This window comes from Bacillus rossius, chromosome 14 (assembly GCF_032445375.1).
Source record: "Bacillus rossius redtenbacheri isolate Brsri chromosome 14, Brsri_v3, whole genome shotgun sequence".
NCBI classification, from domain to species: Eukaryota; Metazoa; Arthropoda; class Insecta; order Phasmatodea; family Bacillidae; genus Bacillus; species Bacillus rossius.
The window spans coordinates 38,569,387-38,596,252 of NC_086341.1; the positions used below are offsets into that span (position 1 = coordinate 38,569,387).

Here is a 26,866-nt window from a genome sequence, read left to right on the forward strand (position 1 = left end):
GTTCCCTAACCCTGGATAGCTACATATCAAAAAGTTATTTGCTAAGCAACCTTCGGGGAACTTCGGGCGTGGCTCTCTCGTCTGTGAAATGAAGGCTTCCCGAGTTGTGTTAACACCTAACCTCGGTACCGAGAGAGTTAAGGTGTTCTCATGTTGCAAATACACTTATAATACGAAACTCGGACACGAAATTTCACGTAGATTTCTTTGAAATAATGCTGAGCGTGACCAATACACAAGCAAATTGTGTTTTCAACTACATTTCAGGACGCGAATTGAACGCAATTTCTGCACCCGCCGCTAGATTTCGTTGCCGGAGCAGTTAACGTCGACAGAAATTTAAAAGAAGACTTGAAAAACTACCAAACCTTGGTTTTGGACCTGATTTTCGACAAGCAGTTTTATTAACACACTCCCCATCTTGTTATAATTCCCTTTGGTTTAGTGAACTTTAGTTCGCACCGTCCACCACGTGCAAACAGACTGTCATTTGGTTATTGGTTAACTTAAACATTATGAAGCCATTTTGGGGTTTGTGAAAAAAAATATAGGGAAATATAATTAATGTAATGAACTCACGACGAAACCACAATTTCCACACATTATCTCTATGAAGCAAGTTTAAAGGTATTAAAAGTTTTCAGCTAACCTTCACACCCTTCGACGAACGAGCAATTTTCAAAAAGGCTGACTGTTTCAATTTAAGGCATTGCAAATCTTACTACGAAGGTTTCCAAAGAAGGATAAAAATTGTAAGATTCTAAGAAAAAGGAGACAATAGCCAACGCAGAAATATGCATCTCTTAAGAAACAGGGTCAAACCTTTACTTCATATACGTGCTACTACAAATTTTACCACCAACATTTTATTAAAGCGATCACAGTATCAATGTAGGTACTGAAATTGTGTAAACAAAAATGCTGCAGAATAACTTAACTGCACTTGCGGATTGAAAACTCGGACAAACAGCAGCTCGAAGTGCTAGTACCTACCTACAGTGACTCCACTATGACATAATGTGCTTCAGGCACTAATTCCAAGACGTTCGAGTAAAGCAGCGAATAAGCACTGCCTTGTAGTGACACAACCGTAACCTAACATCCAGGGCCGTATTCCAAAACCTTTTCAAAACGAATTGCAGTAATGAATAAAAATCGGCAACAATTTCAATAAACGGTGTCACGTTCGAGTCTAGAAACTGGTTTCAACGCATTCTAGCGGACCTTTCGCAATCATCGATACAACTGTTACGGCAAAAATACTAGAGATAGCAGCACCGTCGCACGAATTAAATGGCAGTGTTCTAATTTTCTGAAATACTGTTCAAGCTGCGATTATTTCTTTATTTGGGCATCAAAGCGTAAAAAAATTGGTTGGCTGTAAAGTCGGTTTACGGACGATAGTTTAACGTGACAACGTCATAACAAAACATTGATGAAATTATTGCATACTTTTATGAATAAAATTGAATCATTTTTATAGAACTATCACTATTTTGTATGGATACAAAGAAGGAGTGAAATGAAATCTACAATTTAATTGAAAAATTTACTTTTATTTGCACTCAATAATTCAAATATGTTTATTACATTAACGAACAGATTATTTTAACTATAACTTTAATACATGTTTGCTATTTCACTTCTTCCAATCTGTGTTATTCTGTTAAGGATAGGACGATGATAGGAAAAGTAGGAAACGAATGGGAGTTTCAAGTTTAATGTGCCTCGAAAAAGTAAAATCGATGGTTGTTCCAATCGAGTGGAAGAGAGATAGATGCGGCGCAAGCGAATATGAGCGTAACGGGACAATGAGTCATCCTTTTTCGTGCGTGCAGCCGGCGTCCATCGATTTATTAGACGTCACGTGAAAATGTATTCCACGATAACTTCACTACCATAAAGTATTATTTGGCACACAATTGAGTTTGATAAGTCCCAAGATATTCACGAAATTGAATACACACGAGTTAACGGCGCCAGACGCGGGTCCGCTAGGACGAAATCAAAGAAAAAGTGTGCTCTGCGCATGCGCGGAATCTGGGCAACAGAAAGGCAACGGATAGGGCAACAGAAAGGCAACGGATAGGACACCGAAATCCATTCCCTAAAATTTAGGGACTGGCGGAGTTCTATAGTGCACAAGGAATACAGTTAGGGTAAAGTGTAGCATATTCAACACCAAACCCTTAATTTTGTGTCTTGGAATACTCGCCTAAGGGGCATTTTAAAACAAAACCTAACTGTTAAAATTGTAGCCACGTCTCACAGGTGATGTTGGTTATTCCAATTACTTATCATCGCTATTGTTTGAGGGCTGTTCCTGCAAATTTATCACGGTGGCTTTATTGTATTTTGTGTCTAGCAGATATGTACTTACTAAATTTCACTCAGCTGCTCTAAGTCTCGCAACTGTTCATAAGTAAGATAGTAAATAAGCGAGATGGGTGATGAGTATGAGATGGAAAAGGGAATACGGAGAGGGGGTGATGATGAAGGCGCTAGGGTGGGGGACCACGCAAAGGAGAGGAAAGTAGAAAAGACTGGAGAAACAGTTTAAGGTGATTAAGGGGTAGGGTGGGAGATGGGGAAAGCTGGAAGATGGTTTGAACAGAGAGAGGGGGGATCACGAGTGGCAGATACAGAGGGAGAGGAGACGAACGGAAATAAGGAAGCAAGTACTTCTGGCGAGGATGGGGGCGGGAGCGGAATTGACTTGGTTAAAGGAGGGGGGGGGGGGGGGGGTAATTAGCTGTGAGAGGAGGGAAGGACTAAAGGAAAATTAAATAACGTCTGAGTATGAGCAGAGCATTTGCTGACAGCTAGGACTGAGCCATGTATTCCATCATTCTTCTACATAAATTTCAATTGAGAATAGCTACTCATTACTTGAATCAGAGAACATAACTAACTATACAACCAAGTTTCAATAAAATTAATTTATAAATAATTGACATAAAAAAAATTCTGAAGACTGTTGTACTTAAACGTTGAAAACTGTTTTTGGATACTCCAGCTAACAGAAAACTCATACCAAGATATGTACAGTGAAGTCCTACAGTAAGAAATGATCGGGTTATGTAACCTTGAACTGAAAACTTTATAGGAGATAACAATATATGTCACATTTTGACAAAAGAGCAATGTTCAATCCGATAGTTGATTGAAAGGTATTTAAAAAAAATCATATTTTTTTTGGTAAACATTCTGAAACAGTGGATTGCGACGAAACATTGTGTTGATATTGTAACAGTTTACGTTACATCGACACATCACTGGAATTGATTTGCAAGTAGAAGAGTTTACCTTACTTACCTTGGCGAGCAACCTGACCACAAAATTCAGCATTATTTATTATTTGAAAGCATAAAAAGGAATTACGGGACCAATGAGCCTCGCAAAATCCATCTAACAGACAATTTACCCATGCAACTCCTGTGTGAAAGGAGCAGTATTAGGGTCATGCTCTAAGTGACCTAGGGGCATTCAACATCACTAAGAGATCGCTAGTTGCAATTGCCTCAGAGTAAATACAAAAGAGACTTAGTTGAAACACACACCCTTAATTAATTTAATATAAAAATTGTATCAGCAAATGCACACACTAAAAAAAATTCAATAAATAAATAGACTACATTCTAAATCAATAAAGGTAAACAAATGACTTACATGGGTTCCATCTTGAGACGGAGTTTTGAATATTGTCTTTCCTGCTGTGTTCACTGCAGTGGTGGTCACAGTTTTAGCAGGCGTCGTCTGCAACACTTTGTAAACTTGTGGCTGACCTGTGGGAAAAAAATAAAAATTGAGATATGTTCATGATGCATGTTCCAGTGTGTTAAGATTACTATACAACAAATCATCCCAAGGACCAAACAAAAATTTTTTTTTTTAAGGAAACACTGATTAATAACTGACTCACATTCAAGAACAAGGTTCCAAATCTATGTCAAGCCATCCTGACATAGTTTTTTTTTTTTTCGATGTTTAAACATCTAAGCTCTCTGTATACACCATTTGGTAGGTGTGATTTCATTAGATAGGAATGGAAGTCGAAAGGAAAATGTGTAAACAAGATGGGGGACCAACCAACATGTAGCGACATAAACCCATACATAGTCTCGTAAATATCTGGGGAAATACTAAACATATTCAGGCTGTCTACCAGATCTAGTAAATGAAATTCCCTGATTTTTCCAGGTTTTCCAGGTCTAAAACTGAACTTTTCCAGGTTTTCTGTAACACAATTACGACAATCCACGAAACTGAAAAAACTGCATAACAGTACATTGTCGGGTTTCAAAGTATTTCAACTCACTTAAATTAGTAAAAAAAAAAAAAAAAATACCTTCTTCCAGACGTGGCCAAAGTGACTCAATTGATGGCAAATAAAACACGCTGCTACAAATATTTCACACACTTAGTTTTGCAAAAACATAAGTAAAAGGAAGCTCCCATCAATTTCGCAGTGACTCAACTTTTGCGTCTATTGCACTTGCTTCAGAACGAGCCAAATCCAACACTCAAGCCTTCTTCAACTGCAATGCCTTGATCTCCTCTTCAACTCTTCCTTTTCTTTTTGTTTTGTTTGCAGGGCTTCCTTATGCATACAACTAGCATTTCTTACATACTGTAACATGGACTTGATGATATCAACATGCTCTACACCTCCAGAACGTTGAACAAAGTCGTACATCTGTCTTTGTGCGATCAGTATTTCTTCCTGCAAGTTTTCAGTCAGCAGACTAGAATTCACTGAAAATCCTCTTTCCAATGATGCATTTCCATGGGAAAGTGCCAACATCATCCTCACAAACTTTAGAAGGCCTGTTTTGGCAGCTACTGTATGTGCCTTAAGAATGAGCATCCACAAGTGATCAAGGCGCCAGTCTTCTCGAGAAAAAGACGAGAACAGTGCTTCAGAATCTTGCGAGGAACATACCAACTGATATGATCACTCAATGTTATCAGCTTCTTGTCCTTATAGCCACTTGTTTTGAAGACAACATTCTAAAATGTAATTCACACGCTGTTTCCTCACACCTGAATTTAATGCCACAGACAGACATAAGCAGGAAATTCCCTTGGTAAGTTTGTACTTCAGGGGACTTTTGTCTTGAAGGTTTTTTACCATAACCTTTAGACAAGTCCTAACATCATTTCTCAGTAACAGGACAGGCTTTACTGGTACTTTCTCTTTCTTGATGGCATGGCGTACTGCATAACCCAACTTGATATTGTTAGCAGTCAATAGATTTTCCTGGTTATCTACATCCAATCGAGATACATTGGGTTTCTCCCTAAAGCTCTTCAGTACCTCTGGTTTCAAAAACTTTCCTGCCAAAGCTAATAAAATGTCTACCAGTGAATCATAGAGAAAAGGTGCCATGGGTGCTTCACTTTGGAACATTGTGAGAAACCATTCCAGCTCTGAAGCCAAAGAGTAGAAGAATGTCAATTTTACTTCTAGAAGATTATCTTCAAGAGCACTTTTCACTACACTGAAAGACACAGATGAAATAGAAACTTCACTAACAAATTTCTTTAGGTGGGGTAACGTTTTCATGGCACGCTCAGCAACTGCAGTATTCCATCTGATTGCACAAAATTTATTGGAAAAAAGCTCTGATCCAGTTATTCTAATGTAATCTGCCCTCCTTGCAGGTAGGTACATGCATAAACAAATAGTAACTGTGCCTCAAAAAACTAACAACGTCCAATTGTATAGCAGAAATTCCAGTTTTGAAAGCACCATGGACCGTATGAAGCCCACAGCTACCAATTTCTTGCAACGATGGCGAATCTTCACCAAAAGTGTCTGTGATATGTATTTTCAAAGCTAACAAAAATGCCCAGTTTACGTTGAGGGCATCCATAGATACTTAAAATTAAATGCACCTGTCGGTATAATCCGAACGTGGGAAGCACATGCTGCAGTACGTATATCAGCAGGATAACAGACCAGCTTGAACCAGTTTGTATCACGTGATTTAACGCCACTTCCGAATCCGATGGTAAATAAAAGAAATTGGACGTGGGAACTGTTCGTAATTTTCCATTCAAAAATTAAAAAAAAATGGGACATGATACACTTGATGCTACGTCAATGCAAGCAGATCAATAAACAAAAAACGTATTGCCAACTACAACCTACCAAACAAAAGTTCCCTGATTTTTTTAAAAATTCCCTGATTTTTCCCTGATTATTCCCTGATTACAATATTCCCTGATTTTTCCAGGTTTTCCAGGTTTTCCAGGGTCAGTAGACACCCTGCATATTGGTACTCCAAATGTAACTTTATGATAGTAAAACAACTCCAGAATGTATTTGTCACACTAAAACTATCATAGTAAAAAGTAATTTCAGGTTTTAAAATACTTAAGAAAACTGGTATTACAACGATTATAATACATATAATCAGGGGCGCAACAACTAAATTTCCAGGGGGGGGGGGGGGGGGGCAATATACCATTTTATAAAGAATCATCGATCCCCCCTATTTGAAGCGGGAGGTCCCGGGGTCCTCCCCCGGGAAAATTTGTATTTCAAGGTGAAAAATGGTGCTATTTAAGCAGTTTTATTATCTACAAATTGATTACACAGCACTTTCTTTGCCCCCATTTGCCCCCACTTCAGGGTTTCAGAGGGGGGGCAAAATACCCTTGCCCCCCCCCCCCCCTGTTGTTGCACCACTGCATATAATCCTTCTTAATTCCCAAAAGGCTTAGCAGCACAGCAGTAGACTTGACTTCAAGGGACGTGGGTCAAATCTAGTCACAGGATTTTTTTTTTTACCCTTTTAATAACATTATTAATAATAATGTTTAATCAGCTCAATAAGATTAAGGTCTGTTTGCAGGAAGTATCTAGACTGATTTCAGTCTTTTAAGCAAAACAAATATACAAACATAGGTATACTTAGTGTTGTAACATTTGTTTTAAAATGTTTCAGGTTAAAATTTAAGTGATGCCATTGAGGCACTGTTTTTAATGTGTGCGGAAACTTAATACGTCTTAACCATTTACTGAATTTTAACAAGATGGGCAATATTTTAGTAAAACTCTGTAACGAAAACGAGGTACAAAGTTGGGGTTTAATAATTTTTCAAGTCTTTTTCGCTTTTATCATAGCAGTTTCTAATAGTTTAAAATTTCCGGTTGTTTCACGTTGTTATTTGGATATAATGGTGGCGCAGAAAGTACATGCAAGTTTTGCATCCAGTAATGTTGTTACTTTAAAAGGTAATACGCCTAATATATTTATCAAAATATTTATGATGCTCTGCATTATTTTAAAGAATTGTATGTTATATTTTGTTTCTAAGTTTGGTATAAGTATATTTGCAACAGCAGAACACCTGAAATTGCTCGTTATCGAGGTTAGATGTTTACCAATCACTGGTGAGTACTAAAAGACTCGCTTTATTTTTGTAGTTCTTTACTTCAAGCGTACAACCTGTCAGCTCAGCCGTTAATTCTTCTGGCCTAGGCTAAACTGGAATACCAGAAAGAAAGCTAGTTATTCTCTCTCTAGCAGACATTCAGTAGGAAAAGGGAGATCTCACTTGAAGTGCAAAAATAAAAAAAAAAACTTAGAACAAACCTTGTTAGATGGTGGTACAAGACCAATTTTTTAACTCATTTTCCAAGTCTTCTGCAACTTATTGCTGAATGAAATGTCTCAAAAGAAAAAGACAAATTTTAGACACTGGTTATTTGAATCCATTATTTTTACAAGAATGTTTTGTGTCTTTTATATTGTCTTTTATATTGTCACCTTTTTCTACCTGCTATGTCAAAAATTTTGATCAGTAAATTAAAATCAATACTACAATAAAATTCATTACTAAATTAGAGTTCCATGGTGATGTGTGTATAGCCTTTGCATACACACAATGATATTAAATAATGTTATAGAGCAAAACCTTATTAGTCCTGTCAAATATCATGAAAATATCACCATAATATTTAAATGATGATGAATTTTGTTCCTTCAAACCATTTTAAACTTTTTAATTTTCATCTCAATTAACTAACAGCAATTTAATAAACATTTGGAACAAACTATTTCACAAAAATATTCTTAGTGCCACAAACAGGACTTTACATGTAAGACCTGCAAGAAGAGTATGCTTTTCACAGTTCAATGTACACTTCAAAATAAAAATATACTATAAAGGAATAAAATGTTACAACAAACTTGAGATGATTGTATCACCAGTTGTGAACTAAAAGACATAACTATCAACCCCCGTTTATAAATTGTGGAAGAGGGAAAAATCTCACAGCTCACTTTCATCACTAAGCAGTTTTTAGAGAAAAAAATATATATCCTTTGAAACAATATCAAAAACATTTAGCTTAAGCCACCTGCTCTCCTCCATTACCCAGAGCACACACACAGTGTTCAAAGCTTCAGTTGAAATCACTTAAAAACTACTCAAGATATCAGAGCGATGTCTGTTCACCTAAATCATGCAAGAATACGTAGAGGGCAGATGTTTCCGTATTTTATTTTTAAACTAAATTTTTAGAAGAGCGAAGAAGGCTACAACACAGGTTTTAAGAGTAATTTTTATCCAATAAACTAATAGAACAGATTCTTGAAAGCACTCAAGGGAATTCCATTACATCTTTGTCTTCATTTCTCCGCCGTATGTTTTCGTTGCTGTTCGAATCTCATAGTTGCCATATGCACGACGAAAAGACTGTGTGCAGTACATGCCTGGCGCTGATAGATGATACTGCTCTATAAGTACCAGTGATCATCACATTTATCATCCTGCCTTAATAACACAAATACACCCTGTCCAAGCCGGCCCCTTAAGTTTCATATGAGGCACAAGGCTTTGTTCAAATTGTGAAATACAATAAAACACCCCTGGTTTGCAGGGTAGATAGTAACAGTGAAAGTCAGGAAAAGTCAGGGAATTTCTTAAGTGTCGGGGAATCATTTTAGTGATGAGGTTACTGAAAAATTAAAGTTATAGTAGACACTTAATTTAATTTTAGTACTTTACATCCATATATCCTTTCTTCCACTTTTTCATCCTGTATAAGTATTAGAAAATATTTTTCTCCCATTCTTTTTTTTGCTGATACATATATCAACACTTCTACAATGAGAATTGACTTAAGTACTTGACTTGCAACATGGTAGCCAACGTTAAAGCCTGTTGAAGCAAAACTCTAGCGTCACTCCCACGTTAAAACGCTGAGACCTGACAGCAATGAGAAGGCACACAAAGCCAAGCGGTGTTACAATGTAAGGTGAAACAGCGCATCACGTCATTTCTCGCCTGTGCTTGCAGTGAGCACCAAAAATGCATCAGAACACCACGCAACATTAAAATGTTCTTATTTTTAGTGGCCATAGCTGGGCTAACAGTGGCAGTTGTAATGGCACAATTCACAATACAAATAACAATTTCAGGCAATAACTGATGACGATGGCCAGCAACTAAAATAAGTTTGGATCCTTGTAAAAAAAAAAAAACATTTATAAATGACAAGCCAAAAAAATGAATTGTGGTTTAAGTCTTTGTGGTAAACTAGGTCATTAGGAGATTGGCATGGTAGTTAAAAGAGAGGATAAAGTAGTGTCGCAAATAAATATGCGAGTGGGAACATTTTCAGTAAAAATATTACCACAAACTCCGGGAAAAACTGTCCTTTTTTTTAATACCAACATAGACTTACGTAATTTATAATAGGTTAATATAGTACTATAATAATAGCACAATTTTTCCATGCTGTAGTGTCTACGTATGTACAGTGTTAACATATGACTGTTATTACAAACTCTTTATACCTCTTGTAAAATTTTACGTTACCATTATAATTCAATACAGGCAAAAAACACCTTGAAGTTAAAACGTAGGTATAGAACAAACAACCTAATGGTTCACTTTTTTTATTGTGTTTCTATAAGCCTGTTGAAAACTCTATGAAAGTAACACTGAAAATTTCCACAACAATCACTTTCCCGAAAATTAACACCTCTATTCGCAATGCATTTGTAGGAAATGGAAGCACTGAGAGAAAACTAGCATGGACTACAAACTCAGCTGCACACACTACCAATTAACGATGAAATTCATTGATTAGTAGAGTTGCTTTCTAAAGAAACCTTACATTTTCTAGCTTACAAAATATTTTTCTGACCACTGATTTAAGTTAAAAACAAAAACTACTAAAATATTCAAATTTAAAAATTGTAAATTGTAGGCACACCACACTTTACTATTGCCACAGGCAACAAGTAAATTTATTGCACTACTGATCATAGCACTTAAGTCTATGCATGTTGTAGAGTGGTGATATACGTATCAGCAAAACAGAATGGGAGAAAAATATTTTCTAATATTTATATGTGATGAAAAAGTGGAATAAACAGGGTGTCTACCAGATCTAGTAAATTAAATTCCCTGATTTTTCCAGGTTTTCCAGGTCTAAAACTGAATTTTTCCAGGTTTTCTTTAACACAATTACGACATTCCAAGAAACTGAAAAAAATTGCATAATATTACATTGACGGGTTTCAAAGTATTTCAACTTAATTAAATTAGTAAAAAAATTACCTTCTTCCAAACGTGGCCAAAGTGACTCAATTGATGGCAAATAAAACATGCTGCTACAAATATTTCACACACTTCCTTTTGCAAAAAAAAATTAGTAAAAGGAAGCTCCCATCAATTTCGCAGTGACTCAACTTTTGCGTCTATTGCACTTACTTCAGAACGAGCCAAATCCAACATTCGAGCCTTCTTCAACTACAATGCCTTGATCTCCTCTTCAACTCTTCTTTTTTCTGCCTTCTTCTTGTCTGTAGCTTCCTTTTCTTTTTGTTTTGTTTGCAGGGCTTCCTTACGCCTACAACTAGCATTTCTTACATACTGCTTTACACCTCCAGAATGTTGAACAAAGTCATACATCTGTCTTTGTGCGATCAGTATTTCTTCCTGCAAGTTTTCAGTCAGCTGATTAGAATTCACTGAAAATCCTCTTTCCAATGATGCATTTCCATGGGAAAGTACAAACACCATCCTCACAAACTTTAGAAGGCCTGTTTTGGAAGCTACTGTATATGCCTTAAGAATAAGCATCCACAAGTGATCAAGGCGCCCGTCTTCTCGAGAAAAGACGAGAACAGTGCTGCAGAATCTTGCAAGGAACATACCAACTGATATGATCACTCAATGTTATCAGCTTCTTGTCCTGATAGCCACCTGTTTTGAAGACAACATTCTAAACTGTACTTCACACGCTGTTTCCTCACACCTGAATTTAAAGCCACAGACGGACATAAGCAGGAAATTCCCTTGGTAAGATTGTACTTCAGGGGACTTTTGTCTTGAAGTTTTTTTACCATAACCGTTAGACAAGTCCTATCATTTTTCTGTAACAGGACAGACTTTTCTGGTACTTTCTGTTTCTTGATGGCATGGCGTACTGCATAACCCAACTTGATATTGTTAGCAGTCAATAGATTTTCCTGGTTATCTACATCCAATCGAGATATATTGCGTTTCTCCCTAAAGCTCTTCAGTACTTCTGGTTTCAAAATTTTCCTGCCAAAGCTAATAAAACCAGTGAATCATAGAGAAAAGGTGCCATGGGTGCTTCACTTTGGAACATTGTGAGAAACAATTCCAGCTCTGATGCCAAAAAATGGAAGAATGTCAATTTTACTTTTAGAAGATTATCTTCAAGAGCACATTTCACTACACTGAAAGAGAGAGATGAAATAGAAACTTCACTAACAAATTTCTTTAGGTGGGGTAACGTTTTCATGGCACGCTCAGCAACTGCAGTATTCCATCTGATTGCACAAAATTTCTTGGGAAAAAGCTCTGATCCAGTTATTCTAATGTAATCTGCCCTCCTTGCAGATATGTGCTTAAACAAATAGTAACTGTGCCTCAAAAAACTAAAAACGTCCCATTGTGTAACAGAAATTCCAGTTTTGAAAGCACCATGTACCGTATGAAGCCCACAGCTACCAATTTCTAGCAACGATGGTGAATCTTCACCAAAAGTGTCTGTATTATGTATTTTCAACACTAACAAAAATGTCCAGTTTACGTTGAGGGCATCCATAAATACTTAAAATTTAATGGACCTATCGGTATAATCTGAACGTGGGAAGCACATGCTGCAGTACGTCACGTCAGCAGGATAACAGACCATCTTGAACCAGTTTGTATCACGTGATTTGATGCCACTTCCGAATCCGATGGTAAATAAGAGAATTTTGACGTGGGAACTGTTCGTTATTTGCCATTCAAAAATAAAAATGGGAGGGGATTCACATGATGCCACGTCAATGCAAGCTGATCAATAAACAAAAAACGTATTGCCAACTACAACCTACCAAACAAAAATTCCCTGATTTTTTAAAAAATTCCCTGATTTTTCCCTGATTACAAAATTCCCTGATATTTCCAGGTTTTCCAGGTTTTCCAGGGTCAGTAGACACCCTGAATAAAGGATATGGATGTGAAGCATTACAAATAAATTAAGTCTCTGCTATAACTTTAATTTTTCAGGAACCTCATCATTAAAAAGATACCCTGACTACATAGGAAATTCCCTGACTTTTCCTGACTTTCACTGCTACTATTTACCCTGCAAACTAGGGGTGTATTTATTGAATGGTAAGCTATTCTCTGTTAAAGGTAAGACTTTTTTTTGACAGTTTCTGCAAGGACCTTTACATTAAAATATTATAATGTAATAATCACATTTGTTTAGTACCAGACTAGACAATAAAGTTTCAATAATATTTTGTTAATTTTATATAATAAATTTAAGCTGTCAAAATCTGAATATTCCCTGCAGCACCCGTTCAAAGAATCTGACATCTTTAGCCTAACAAAAATTATATAGAAGTTTGTAAGGCCAATGTTTACTTCATTTGTTGTTTCAAAAAATATTCAACCATGTTTTCAAAACACTGAAAACCAAACCCAGGAAAATTTTATAGTATTGATTGTTTAATAAATTTTAATAAGTTTGGCAGTATTTTAATAAAATTGCCTTGTTGAAAATCAAGATTCAGTATTCTTTCGCTTTATTTTTTTTTTTGCTTTCATCACAGCAGTTTCATTATGTAGTTTAAAATTTCGGACTGCAAACTGAATGATTCATTAGTCAAATTAGCTGTTCCAGCAGAGAATTCTATGAGCGGGTGCGTAAATGTGCAATTCGCGTGCAGAAATGTAGTTGAAAACAACATTTGCATATATTTATCATGCTCAGCATTATTTTAAAGCATTCTACTTTAAATTTTGTGGCAGTCTCTCATATCATAAGTGAATTTGCAAAATGAGAACACATGAATTTGCTTTTTACACATAACAGGTGAGTAGTGAAAGACTTGCTCATATTGTTTTTCTTCAAAATTTTTCAATAGTCTGGCATTCTTCTATCCAGTACATTCTCTGATCTGGCACCGATAGAGCTGCTCACATTATTTTTCTAAGCTTTTGCATACATTTTTTTATCGCCTTAGAGAAACTTATAACAAGTTGTTTCAAATATCAGTGAGCAAAATATTAATTTTTCTTCTGTCTTCCCATTGCAAATAAACTAAAGTATAATAATCTGACAGGGTCATGGCCCTAACAAGCCGGATCGAAGAGCCCTCCGTTACTGTACTTATTATGTGTTGGAATTCACCTGAAATTCATATACACTCATGCATACTTGTACTTGGAAGTGCAATCACTAAGGCTGTCCGATCACGAGTAAAGAATGCAACCATGCAATTAAACAAATCTGTGTACTTCTTGGCTTCTCACTTACTTCAAGTTGAAGAAACGTTGAAATTTCCAAAACTTTTGTAAGTTTTGTTTTGATATATGTAACATTTCTGTAATTAAAATATTTGTAAAACAATTTTCCTCCAATATTCAATTGTTGTTAAAACAATGAATAAAAGATTAAGACTGAAACAAGTTTATAAGGACATGTCAACGAATACTAAATTTCATATGTACATAATGCTCATAACTACGAAACAAACACAGAATCATACAGTAAACTGCCATTAATTTGTGTGACACTAATAAAAACTTAAAAATTTAAAATTTTAGCTGCCTGAACATTGTTTTTCTGATAAAATTTGTTGAAAAAATTATGTAAAACTTTTCGGCTTTTGAAGAGGCCAAACCTGTACGGATTCACCAAGTACGTCACAGAAGTGCTTAAATTTAGACTCAGCCCAACTACTATTTTCTTAATTCACCAGTTTTGATATAAGTTACTTTGGTACTTAATTTGAGGTTACAGGTATTGATAGTAAACTTTGGCAATGTTTGTATTTATGTAGGAACCATTATTGATTGGACATGAAAAGCGCTTAAAATGTTTTTTGTTTGTGAGTGCATAAGTTAAAATGGTGCTTTTCACTGAATTTAAAGCATGCAAGTTTGTGCCATGAATGTTAATTTTACACTCTCATTCAAAAAGGAAAGAGTTTTATTGTTTCTTTTCCTTGCATTCATATTTTTCAAAACTTACATTATTCATATCCATTACCATTATGTAAAGCCTTGGTGACCAAATTCACAGAAGAAAATGATTTGTCTGTATATGGTTATATTATAATTAAAATATTTTACAAAATACAAGCATTATCTAATTATAGAAAAAATGTGTTAATGTATCAAATAAACATGAATTTTAAGTTTCAAAAATGTTTTAACAACAAAATTAAACAGCCCCTAATATAAAAATTACCTCTAATTTTTTTTTTAAGTGGGGCTCAAAAAACAATATTTGAATTAATGTTAACTGCTCAGACAAAAACCAATAATTTACAGTAAAGCACATCTTACTGAAAAAATAATCAAAGTAAAATATTTAACAGCAAAAAAAAAATTATAAAATTTATATTTGTAACTACCTATATAAAAAAAATTGTATATGCAGGATTACAAAATTTTTAAAAATAGTTTTCTATAATCAATATTACAAGAGAAACTATTTTTCTATTAGCTAAATGCATAAGCAATATAAAATTTTTCCCTAAAAGATTTTTTTTTTCCATTTCCTGACATGTTTCTAAACCATTCTCTGAGAAAGTGCTGTGGTACTTAAAGTGGTTAGGTTAGGTTAATGTATCAAAAATACTGGGATACTGTGAGAATGGGCATTTGGTTTCGATTGCGTTAACTACATTAATAATACTGTGACAGCAATTAAAAGGTTAATTAAGAATTACTCATTTGCAATGTGGCTATCTTAACCTCAGTAATCATCCTTGATATTTAAAAGTAGTGCTAATGCAACTAACCGAACCAACCGTTCACATAATTTCAAAGTATTACGTACCTACCTGTTTATTACAGGAAATTATAACATATCTTCGCAGCAGTCTACAGCATTCACACATTTGAGTGAAGCACCTAATTATTATTGATGTAACTTGACTCTGGGATATAGTTGTACTTTAGATGTTGTGATGTGCAACGTTGACCTGCTTATAAAGGGCATCCGATGTGTATAACTTTGAGCATTCGGTTTTCTAGGAATTATTTGGTGTGCTTTTGGTAAAATGTGTGGTGTATGATTATCAGAACCACAAGGAATGGTATACCATGCGATTCCAAAACAACATTGATGACATTAGGTTTGCTTTACTTTTGCTGCCTAGAAGTTGGAAGAGTTAGGAGATAATGAACCTAGGTCGAAAAGAGTTGATAACTCTCATATATGCAAAGAAAATGACTTAGAGCTAATTTTTTTTATATGACAACAGTAGATGTCTTGAAAAATACAATTGCAAAGTAAGATTCATCTGATGGTGAAACTGCTTAGGCAATACCGAATAATAAAAATATCGTGCCACAAATGATGAGAGCTTACTCAGATTGTGTTCCGTGTTTTTTTAACATAGGATCGCCAATACGAATGTACTCCAAATAACATTTAGTAATGAAATAAAACCATGTTAACAAAACTACTTTATCCAAAATATCATGTGATATGAATATGCCAACATTATTGTCATTTGTAACGTGATATACTTATAAGTTATTTATTTTCCTAAAAACCACAATACACTGAATGTTACAAACATCATAAAGCAGACGATTGCGTCGAAACAACTAGAAGACGCTTGCCCTCGTAACTCTTCCTCAGAGAGGAGCATCATCGAAGGCATGACCCGAGTGCATCTTGCTTTCTCGAGTTAAAACTGCCTTCTGCCACACTGTTTCCTTCAAGTAAAAAGTGCAAAGGCGCCCCAAGAGTTAAAAGGTCAAAAAGAGACTGCGTAAGACAAACTGAGTATCAACATGGAAGCGCTTACAAACATTACCACTCCTAAATTCTTACATAAGAAAAAAGCAGGAAAATGGGTGTTTTGGGAGGGGAACATCATTATGGTTTTTCGCAAAATATTTCCTCTTCAAGGAAATCACATTTCAGAAAGGACTGCGAACCCAGCGATGGAAATAAGCAGATGTTATGGACAGCATGACGGGGCCAGCGCAAACACAGAAGGCTACATGAAGACAAGACAGTTGCAACTTTTCAAGGACGGACATCTGCCCCCGTCAACCAGCTCTCACGGACCGACAGCGGGCACGGGAAAACAGGGGTTCGTGTGTTCGTCCGCCTCTCCTGTTGCACAAACGACAGGCAAGAATTTGATTGATTGGTGGGCTTATGTTTTTAACTGGTGTCTCGCTGCGAGGGTTGTTGGTATGCCACCGTTTTTTATTTTGTAGATTAGTTTCTGTTTTAATTAAAGGTAATATTATACTTATATATTCAACGCTATATTTACAATTGTTATAAATATATAATTTCAATTGTCCTTATGCGATCAAAATGACTGGCATAAAAATTCAAACTTTCAATGGTTGGATGCCTCCTTTACTTTGTACATGAAATTATTATATATAGGCCTAGACTTATATCTAATTTCATTAAATATGAGAATTTCATCTCCCTTTCTTAATAGTAATACGATAAACCTCATCTGCCCAACCATAAATGCACATTGTATTTTCTATTTTCAGTATTGTTCTTCTGTTAAATAATTTTCAGATATATATTAATTACTCCTATTCCTCATATAAACATTTGTATCACATATTATATCTGTTACTAATTGTTCTTCTTATTATGTGACTTGTTTATTTTTTGTATGTATGCAGACCTGCCAACATTCAAATTTAAAAAATCATGAGGTCCTCGATAAAAATTTTCAGGCCCATAAATACAGGTTAGATATAAAAAACAACAAATGAGAATCTTTAAATTTAAGTGACATACCTGTACATATGTTACATGGTCTCTGCTTCAAAATTTATTTCAACAAATTATAGGTTGCAGATTTCATTTAGTTGAACATAATTTAGCGCTGTCGTGTAGTGATCATGCAGGGCCGCAACTAAAAAAGATGTAAAATAACATTCTGCTCGTGTAATACTATTATCACTGTTCACAGCAAAATTAATTTTTTTATTGGAAGCAATACACTTCACGTGTTAGTTGTGTTTTTTGTAGCGACATGTTTCACAATGTCTACTCTTCCACTATGCGAGATAGAAAAATCAGCACGGCACACGTTAACAAACGCAAAATTGCTTCCTTTACGTGACTCGAGTATTGATGGAAACTCGTTACTGTAAGCTTTCGTAAAACTTGTTTTCTAACTTTTACAAACAAAATCTTGGGGCCCCGAAAAATCGTGAGGAAACACTATTTTGGCGTGAGGGCGTGAGATGGACCTTAAAATCGTGAGCCTCACACCAAAATCGTGATAGTTGGCAGGTCTGTGTATGTATTTGTTAGAAAAACAAGAACCAGATGCAAACAACCTGGTTTTGCTTGTTTACATTAGTTGTTTTGGTTCTCTACATGTTTAAATGAAAGCCATTCAATATTACACTTTCTGCCACTCATGTTGAACCAGAAAAGTTATAACATCAAAAAACTGAAGTCCAGCAGATCTGCACATCTGACTGCAGAGGTGGATCCAGGATTTTGGTTTGGGAGGGGCTTGACCCATCTGAGGCTAGTCTTTATCAAGGCAAACACTAAAACAATAGTGGACCCAGATGCTTTTGGAGGGGGCTTGAGCCCCTTAGCCCCCCCTCTGGATCCGCTACTGTCTGACTGGGACTTAACCACAGAAAGGGTATTTCCCCACAGGAGGAGGATGATTCTACATAGAATGGGTGTTTCCCACAGAATGGGATTTTTTTTTAAAATAAATTTATTTAATTCTCCTCTTCTTTTTTTTTTTTACATATTTGACTACAAATTACTAATTAATTTAATTTTAGATGAGTCTTTATCTGGGTATAGTTTACAACTTATTAAGATAATTCAAACAATTAAGATCTTGATTAGTATAATCTTTTATTCCTGGAAATCACAAGAAACATTAATAAGCAAACAATTGGTGTTATTAGAGTGAAATTAGACCTTTCAATTAGAATTTATTAACATAAAAAAAATTGCTGAGAAAAAATAAACACTTGATTTAAACCATTCTTTAAACCAATGTGGTTTAAATCAGCCAACCCTGATACAGTATCTCTGTTTCTTGTTGACATGTGGTCCCTAAACATGTGCGGTAACAATTGGTGTTATTGGAGTGGAATTAGACCTTTCATTAAAATTTATTAAGAACACTCTATTTAAAAATACATTTAAAAAAAAGATAGGAAAAAAAAACACTTGATTTAAACCATGGTTTAAACCAATGTGGTTTAAATCAGCCAATCCTGAATCATCATGTGGTCCCTAAACATGTGTGGTTCCTGCCGGTTACGTTGCGACCACTTGCGGGCAGTGCCTGCCTCTACGTAGTTCCGACATGCTTGCAGTACCCGGTACATGCAGTGACTCCATCTGTTGTGTCTGTGGTATGTTGGTGCCTGCCATAAACATTCCTCAACTGTCGGTGGGCAGGTCACAAATATAACTAAATGAAATAAATACTTGGTTGACTTGATCAAGTTTTTTTATTGCTGACTAACAATGCTGATTCTTTTTAGTTTCCTTTTAATTCGGTGTACTTCCTGAATGAGTGGTGAAGAATATTTTATGACTGTTGCCTCAGGAATCACGCAGTTTCACAAGCAAAAGCGCACATACAAAAAAAGTTTTAAACCAATCTTCCCCTTTGCAAGCATCACTAAAAGAAAATCAAATTATTTTATGTTATTTCCTTTGAACAGCATTGTGCTAACACTAGCAATTTTTTTACACAGGTAAAACTTTATTTCAACCATGAAATTGTTTTTCTGTACCATACTGATGTATATACATGTATATACATGTCCGTGAGATTTAATATTCATAAGTTTAATGAGCACGCAATTTAATATTTACAATATCTCAAGTTCAAAGCAGTAGTCTACAGGAAGTCTGATACTTTGAATGCTACGCTTTGCTTTTAAAAGTATTTTCAGTTTCGCGAAGGTCACTGGCTAGTCCGGTCATGCGTTAAATTTAATTTTGGTTTTGAATGCAGAATATGCAATATTGCATTTTGAAATGATTTTATGAATTAATTATTGTGTAAATTTGAGTGGCATTGCAAAAAAAAATTTATCATCTCACCCTATTCATGATGTATAGCATATTTTTTCCCCAAAAGTATTAATGCACGAGACATTCTGAGAATAATTGTAAGTCCAAAGTCTGAACATGATGTTTTCACTTGAAATTTAAATGTTTGCAGGGTCAAGTTCGCAACACGATACCACGCATTACAGACGTTTGTTATTAAGTTTGGCGGACTGGGTTGGGAGGTGGGGGGAGGGGGAGGGGGGAGGGGGGAGGGGGCTGGGGGGAGGGGGCTGGGGGGAGGGGGGAGGGTGGAGGGGGGAAGGGGGAAGGAAGAAGGGTAATGTATGATATACTAGCAGGCAAATGAATGTGAGACAGCTGAGGTAATGTAGTGATTGTTATATGGGTATCAATGTAAGAGGGAATAACATTGTTTAGATGGTAGTCTTAGGTAGTATGGGTTGAAGAAGGTTAACAGTCATTTGACGAGTTGTAGAGAAATCACAACTAGGCTAGTTTTCAAATAGAGAAATAATGGCCTAAAATACTTATGTTTCTGTGTTAGTGATGTTAGACGTAGTGTTTCATAGGTGGGGTAATAACAAGCCAATGGAACTTAAATAATGTATTTTTAAGTGCAGCCAAAATTTGTTAAAATTTTTGTTTTCATGTAATGTGTCTCGTATTGGTATAAATACAGAATGAAATTGTGGTTGTGATTGTAGTAGGTATACTGTTTGTGTTTCACAATATTTATTGAGTTTAATGGCGAAATGTCTCATTTTATTATCGTAATTTTAATATATACAAGAGTAATATTTATAGAAAATGATTAAGTATTGCCATAATGCCAGGAAAGAAAGAAGTTTATTTTTATGGTTTTTAAATGTTTTAGTGATTGATAGAATTTTTTGTGCTTTTTGTTTGCTATGTTAGGTGAGATGTAGGTTAGGTAGGTACCTATCTGAAATGTTAGTTTCATTTTGTAATGTTTTGTTTTCCTAGGTTAAGTATGTTTAGTAATTGAAATAAAAACAAGAATATGAAAGGTTTGGTGTGGATAGGTCAAATAAATTAGTTTTTATTTTCAAGTTTACATTGTATTATAGTTAGAATAATGAAGTCCTTAACAAGATGGTGCTGAAGTAATTACAACTTGTATATGCTTACGGTACCAGTGTGGGAAAAGGGTATTTAAATTCTTGTTTTCAGAAACATATTTTTCTTGAGGAAATTTCATTATGCTAAGGAAAGTAATATATATGTTATGTATCATGATCTATACCTACTAGAATAGGTAGGGCTCTAATACACTCTATGATACCCAATTAGTAAAAAATCATACTTGAAAAAATTATTAAGGTTAAATAAAAGTGGCGTTGCAAAAAAAAACTCAGACTGGATTTTAATACTAAATTCCATACAGTTGATATATATATAGTATCATTTCATACAATAATAGTTTGGGCTTTAGAACCTATACTTTACAATACCTGGAAAGTTTTAATCAAAATTTAACTTAAAATTAAATTATATATAATCTGTGTCGCAAAATATACTTAACCTGGTGAGCTATGATAACGTAGGTAATATACATTTGGTATTGTGTTATAACTTAAAATAAGTAGGGCTATAGTACACAATATGACACCTGAATGTTAGTTTCAATAAGAAACTTTATCTGTTCAAAACAAGCATGTAAATGCTACCCACAAAATTCTATTTCCCCCTTGTCCCCGTAGAAATGTCGGGGTTGTAATGTAAGTAGGTACCGCCATGTTGTTAACATCAATAGTATAACATTATCACAATTCATAATAGTAATTTTTTGCATTCAGGTCAGCAAGGTTTTATTGGAAGGCTAGTTTTGTAGCATCTTAGGTTTTCTGGTAAAAAGTTCAGTTTCACATACCAAAGTTAATCCCTTGATCCCGATGGCATGATACTGTATATACACTGATTCTATTGTACATGATATTGCTGTTTTAATTTTAGTAAATCAAAAGATCCTCAACATAACGACAACATGTGTAAGGCATTGAATTATGATGGTAACTTCAATTTAAAAAAAATTGGTTGTCTGTAAAGTCAGTTTAAGGACGACAGTTTAACGTGACGTCATAACAAAACATTGATGAAATGATTGGATACTTTTATTAATAAAATTGTATCATTTTTATTTTAATAATAAAAGAATAAATACTTGAAATTATACTAGTAATCAGATTTTCAAAATGCAAGAATAATTAACCTTTATTGCCGAAATTGTTGTTGTAATAAGCAATGAAAACCACATTAACTTTTTACTTCACTTTATAAACAGTCGACGAAACAGTTCACGTGTAGATGCAAGTTGTGTGCTGCCGCTGTCTTTCTTCTCCTCGGACGCATAGGCCAATCGAGTGGAAGAGAGATAGATGCGGCACAAGCGTACAATGAGCATAATGGGACACAGCGTAACAGAACAATGTGCATAACAGGACACAGCGTAATGAGACAATGTGCATAACGGGACACTTTTTCGTGTGTGCAGCCAGCGTTTGATTTACAAGACGTTGTCACATCAAAAATAAAATTCCACAAGATGACATAATTGATTTTTATTTAGATATTTTTGTTATGTCTGCATAAGTACTGTACTAACTAAAACAGCCAAGATCATGCCACCAGGATCAAGGAATAAACTTGGACACATGAAATGTAACAGTTACCGGTTTTGATTGTTACACTTGCGATTGGGCTTCCGCCTGGTGTCAAGGAGTCTTTCACCTACTCGCCCGATTTCTGAAGCCTCCCTCGAGTCCTTTCGTCTTCTCACATACAGTATCTTTCCCTCAATCCCATTCTACTCCCTCCCCATCCTCACCAGGAATACTTGCCTTCCTCTTCACATTCTTCTCCACTCTCTCTGAACCTTCCACCCACAATCCCTCCCTATACACCCCTTTGTTCAACCTGTCTCCCAGCATCCTCCAGCCCCCCACACCCCTTGCCAACCTAAAAAACTAAACCCATCTCTCAGCTTTCCTCCTTCTGTGCAGTGTTTTCACAGGTCTACGTTCATCATAACTTACACCTGGTTAGATTTGGTCAGCAAAAATTAAAGTAAGTACTATTAAATCATTAAAAAAAGTAAGAACTTTCGCACAAGTTTTTTTTTTCCCCCAATGGACTCTGCCAAAATTGTTAGCCCAGGTTGTGAAGTGCTCTAAGGCTGAGAAAAATTGGTGAGGTTTAGTGAATAAAAAACAAGTAGGCATAACTTAATATTACTAAAAAAAATTAAAACATTTTCATTTAATTTTTTATAGTATTTTAGTCATTTTTGCATTCATATTTTCTCATCTTTAATTAATTTTAGGCAACATATTCCCTGGACTTCAAACTAGACCATAAAAGACATAACAAAACAAAAAAATATATATTTTTTTTTTTTTAACTCAATTAGTGAAACTAAACCTAATATTAGCAAAAAAACTATAAATCATAAGTTAAACTTAAGATTTATAATTTATTGGCATGCCCCTACATACCTATACCTAATAAAAAAACTTTATAATATACCCTAAATTTCACATGTCAATCACCATACTGCAGTGAGTAGGTATTTATGCATTTTAAATTTACAACACTTGAGAGCAGTCACAAGATTAACAACAAAGTAGTCCAAATGTTAGTCATAGATGGCCGATTCCACGAAAGCAATTCGCTAAATACAAAAAAATAATAACCTAGACAAAAAATTGTAATGTTAAAATAAAATTTAAAATCGAATTTTCAAAATTTTTAGGCACCTAGAAAAGATTAGCTAGTCTTCCATTTGTAATGAAGTAAGTACGATATAACCGAATGCCAATTAGAAAGGGGAATAAAATATAAAAAACCAGCATGACAACGCGTTGTTATATAAATTATAATAATTTTAAAATCAAAAATGTATTGGCACTGTGGACGTACTACTATGCCACCTACTACTAATATATTGGATTATTAACCCAGCTTTAAATAATCAAAAAAGTTTTGTAACTTATGAAAATACACTTGACAAATCGGTCACACCAATTATAATTTCAAACAAACGATAATTAACATTAAGGGCAGTGTGTACAAAAAAAACAATACTCCCGTACCTTCTACTAGCTAACAACTCACTGGGTGGCATGCAAAATTTAGGTTACTCACCATTGGCATTGTGTATCAGAAAATTAAGTGTATTTCCTTGATGGGTCATTGTCTGAACTTTGGCTAACTATCCAGACGCTATATTTCCCGAAATAAGAGCCACGAGACGTTTTAAATGGAATATCATACGGACACCTCTACGATCTCAACTTGACGATTGCCCAAAATGGCGACTGTAACACTATAACATTTCTATCACAATAGTCACCAAAAACTCAAACCGAAATGCACCACAAACTACAAGTAGAGTGATTAAATATCCAATTTTACTCCTGTGCAAATGAAGTACAACAAAACATACAGAAAAAGCCTAAAAACGTCCTATAAAATAATGTGATTTCGTGCAAATACACCACGACCGAGCTTGGCGGCAGGCACAAAGCTATACAGCTGATTGGTTGACTCTTATCACGTGGTGCACAGCTGTTTCTTCAACATGGAGCAGGGAACCGGACGTGACGTTCCACGAAGCACCCGATTGGCTAGTTCGTTTTGACGTTCCTTGTTTTTGTTTCCAATGTAGGAACCGGCAAAATGGTAGAAGAGCTCGCTGCGAAGCTACCAACTAATGTTTTGGAAGTAATATTTTCGTATTTGAACCTTCACGACCTCAGGAACTGTTCTCTCGTGTGCAAAAACTGGTATGTGCTCCTCAACGATGAAAATAACGACGTGTGGAGGTTACATTGCATTTGCAAGCTGGCCGAAGAAGCTCTCAAGTCGGACTTGTTATCGTCGGTGCCTACGTACAAAGCGAAATTGCGAGCCTTTTATCACGCGTGGAACCCGAACGATTGCTCTAGGAACGTTTACATTAAACCAAACGGCTTTACGCTGCATAGGAACCCAGTAGCTCAAAGTACAGATGCAGCGAGAGGAAAAATAGGTTTCCGGCACGGTAGGCATGCATGGGAAGTGATCTGGGAAGGTCCACTCGGGACTGTTGCTGTGATAGGAATTGCTACGAAAGAATCTCCTTTACAGTGTCACGGCTATGTTGCTTTGTTAGGTTCAGACGACCAGAGTTGGGGATGGAACCTGGTAGATAACCATCTACTTCATAATGGAGACTCGCAAGGAAACTATCCGCTGCTAAACAATGCCCCAAAGTACCAGGTTGGTAAGCGTACATAACCTCAATTTCACCTTATGTCAAAATTAAAGGCGGTAAAAGTTATTAAATTTGTTTTAATAACAGATACAGTTGAAGAGATTATACACAAATACTTAAAGCCCATATTAATTAGTGTTTAATGTTAGCTGTAAATAGTAAACAATAAATAAAGGCAGTGTTCCAGTTTTGACACTTAGTTGTTGGCATTTTCCATTTTTAATTTTGGTAGGTTTTAATTGCAACACTTCGATCATGACTTGTTTACATCTTGCATTGGTGATTATAAACTATATAATTTAGGTTTATACACATGTTTAATAATTATAGGAAACATTTTTGCATGATTGTTTCTTAGTGGATAGTGTGTGTCTACACACACACACACACACACACATATATATATATATATATATATATATATATATATAAATAGATGTATAGTGTGTGTGTACACACATATATACCTATGTGTGTGTGTCTATATATATATATATATATATATAAAATTTTCAAAATCAAATATATTTTGTTAATTATACAGATTATAATTACTGGTAAATATGTAGGGTAACGGTATATGCGAAAAAAAAATGCTAAAAATCCGAAAATACTTTTATTCTATGCTCTTTCACTTCCTCTTTTCAAATCAACCGGCGGAGATAAGAAATTCCAAATACTTTAGGAGATATGGAATTTTTTAATTTTGAACATGTAGAGTAGCGGTATTTGCGAAAAATTATTCTAAAAATCTGAAGTTACTTTTATTATATGCTCTTTCACTTCCTCTTTACATTAAAACTGGCGGAGATAAGAAATTCCAAATACTTTAGGAGATATCAAATTTTCATCACAATACCTGTGAATTCAGGCGGCCACCATTGTTTCTTGTTTACGAGACGAGTATGATTTTTTTTTTTCCGTGACGTAGTAGAACGACTACATTGTTGCTTGTTTAGGAGTATCTATTAAAATCTGAAAATACTTTTATTATAGTTATGTTATGTTAGGTTAGCTACATTAAAACACTTTAAAACACTATGGACGGTTAGTTATGTTAGTATAGCTACATTAAAATAAACAGAGAAATATAAATATTAATAAATAAACCCTTTTTTACATACAATTTTTATTATTTCTACAACTATCCATTTATTCCACTATATTCATACACTCTACACTTATTTATTCCATTTCTTCTAAATTATTGTTTTCTTATCCCTCTTTGTTTTCTCCCCCCACCACCCCCCCCCCCCCTCTGTATTTACTTATCTATTGTTTTAACCCTCTTCTTTATATCTGATCACTTACTTTTGGATGATACAATGCACTAACAGCTTTAATAATCTTCATAAATAAACATTCTTCACTATTACTATACCTCCATACATAATCGTCTAAATGACTTTGTAACCCTTGTTTCCTTCATTTTCCTGTACAAACATTTAGTTTAATCACACTCCAGTGACCCTCAATTGTGTTTGTGCAGCAATCTGTGTCATAGTCCTTAAATTGTATCTTGTGAATCACAGTATAGTGCTTAAATCCTAAATTTGGTAACCCTCCATGTGCCTTCCACATATCACTACATATAGTTGTTCCATCCTTTACATTGTCTTTTATGATTTTGCACAAAGTTTCCTTGTCTCTTTTGTCTGCTGCCCTTAGTGTAATTCTCTTATTCATTGTTTCTTTCTCGACTGCTCCGAATACCCACTCAGCCTTCATTTTTTTCCTTTGTGGTTTATCCACTTCCCAAAACAACTTTCGTCCTGTTCTACTATAATACCTTTTCCCCCAATCTTTCCAACCAATCCACCAATCTACAGTGGTTCCCACTGCTACTCCTACTTCATGCATTGACACTTTAATGGGATGCCTCCATACCCACATATACATTAATAACAAGACATGCTTCACACTCATTTTCGACTTCTCAAACCAGCTACACTTTCTCATACTCCGCCACACTCTGTCCTTTCTGCATCGCCACATCTTTCCGTCCTTGGTCCTACTCTCAGATATGTCTGTTAACT

The 26,866-nt window shown here is 35.2% G+C and overlaps 2 protein-coding genes across 6 annotated transcripts in view; one reads left to right on the plus strand and one right to left on the minus strand.

The window, feature by feature from the left end:
* LOC134538802 (transcription factor Dp-1) overlaps positions 1–24,109 on the minus strand; it is a 174,717-nt gene extending 150,608 nt beyond the window's left edge. For 3 of the 4 annotated variants that reach the window (XM_063380303.1, XM_063380301.1, XM_063380300.1), the window contains exons 1-2: positions 23,720–24,107; positions 3,670–3,785 (exon numbers count right to left, since the gene is read on the minus strand). In XM_063380303.1, coding sequence (XP_063236373.1) covers positions 3,670–3,785; positions 23,720–23,768 — 165 coding nt within the window. In that variant the 5' untranslated portion in view covers positions 23,769–24,107. Of the gene's footprint in view, positions 1–3,669; positions 3,786–23,719 lie in introns of all 4 variants that reach the window. The other variant, XM_063380302.1, reaches the window with a different exon arrangement.
* A 114-nt stretch (positions 24,110–24,223) lies between these two features.
* LOC134538803 (F-box/SPRY domain-containing protein 1) overlaps positions 24,224–26,866 on the plus strand; it is a 43,054-nt gene continuing 40,411 nt past the window's right edge. Inside the window, exon 1 of one of the 2 annotated variants that reach the window (XM_063380305.1) lies at positions 24,224–24,835. In XM_063380305.1, the coding sequence (XP_063236375.1) occupies positions 24,254–24,835 (582 nt within the window). In that variant the 5' untranslated portion in view covers positions 24,224–24,253. Of the gene's footprint in view, positions 24,840–26,866 lie in introns of both variants that reach the window. The other variant, XM_063380304.1, reaches the window with a different exon arrangement.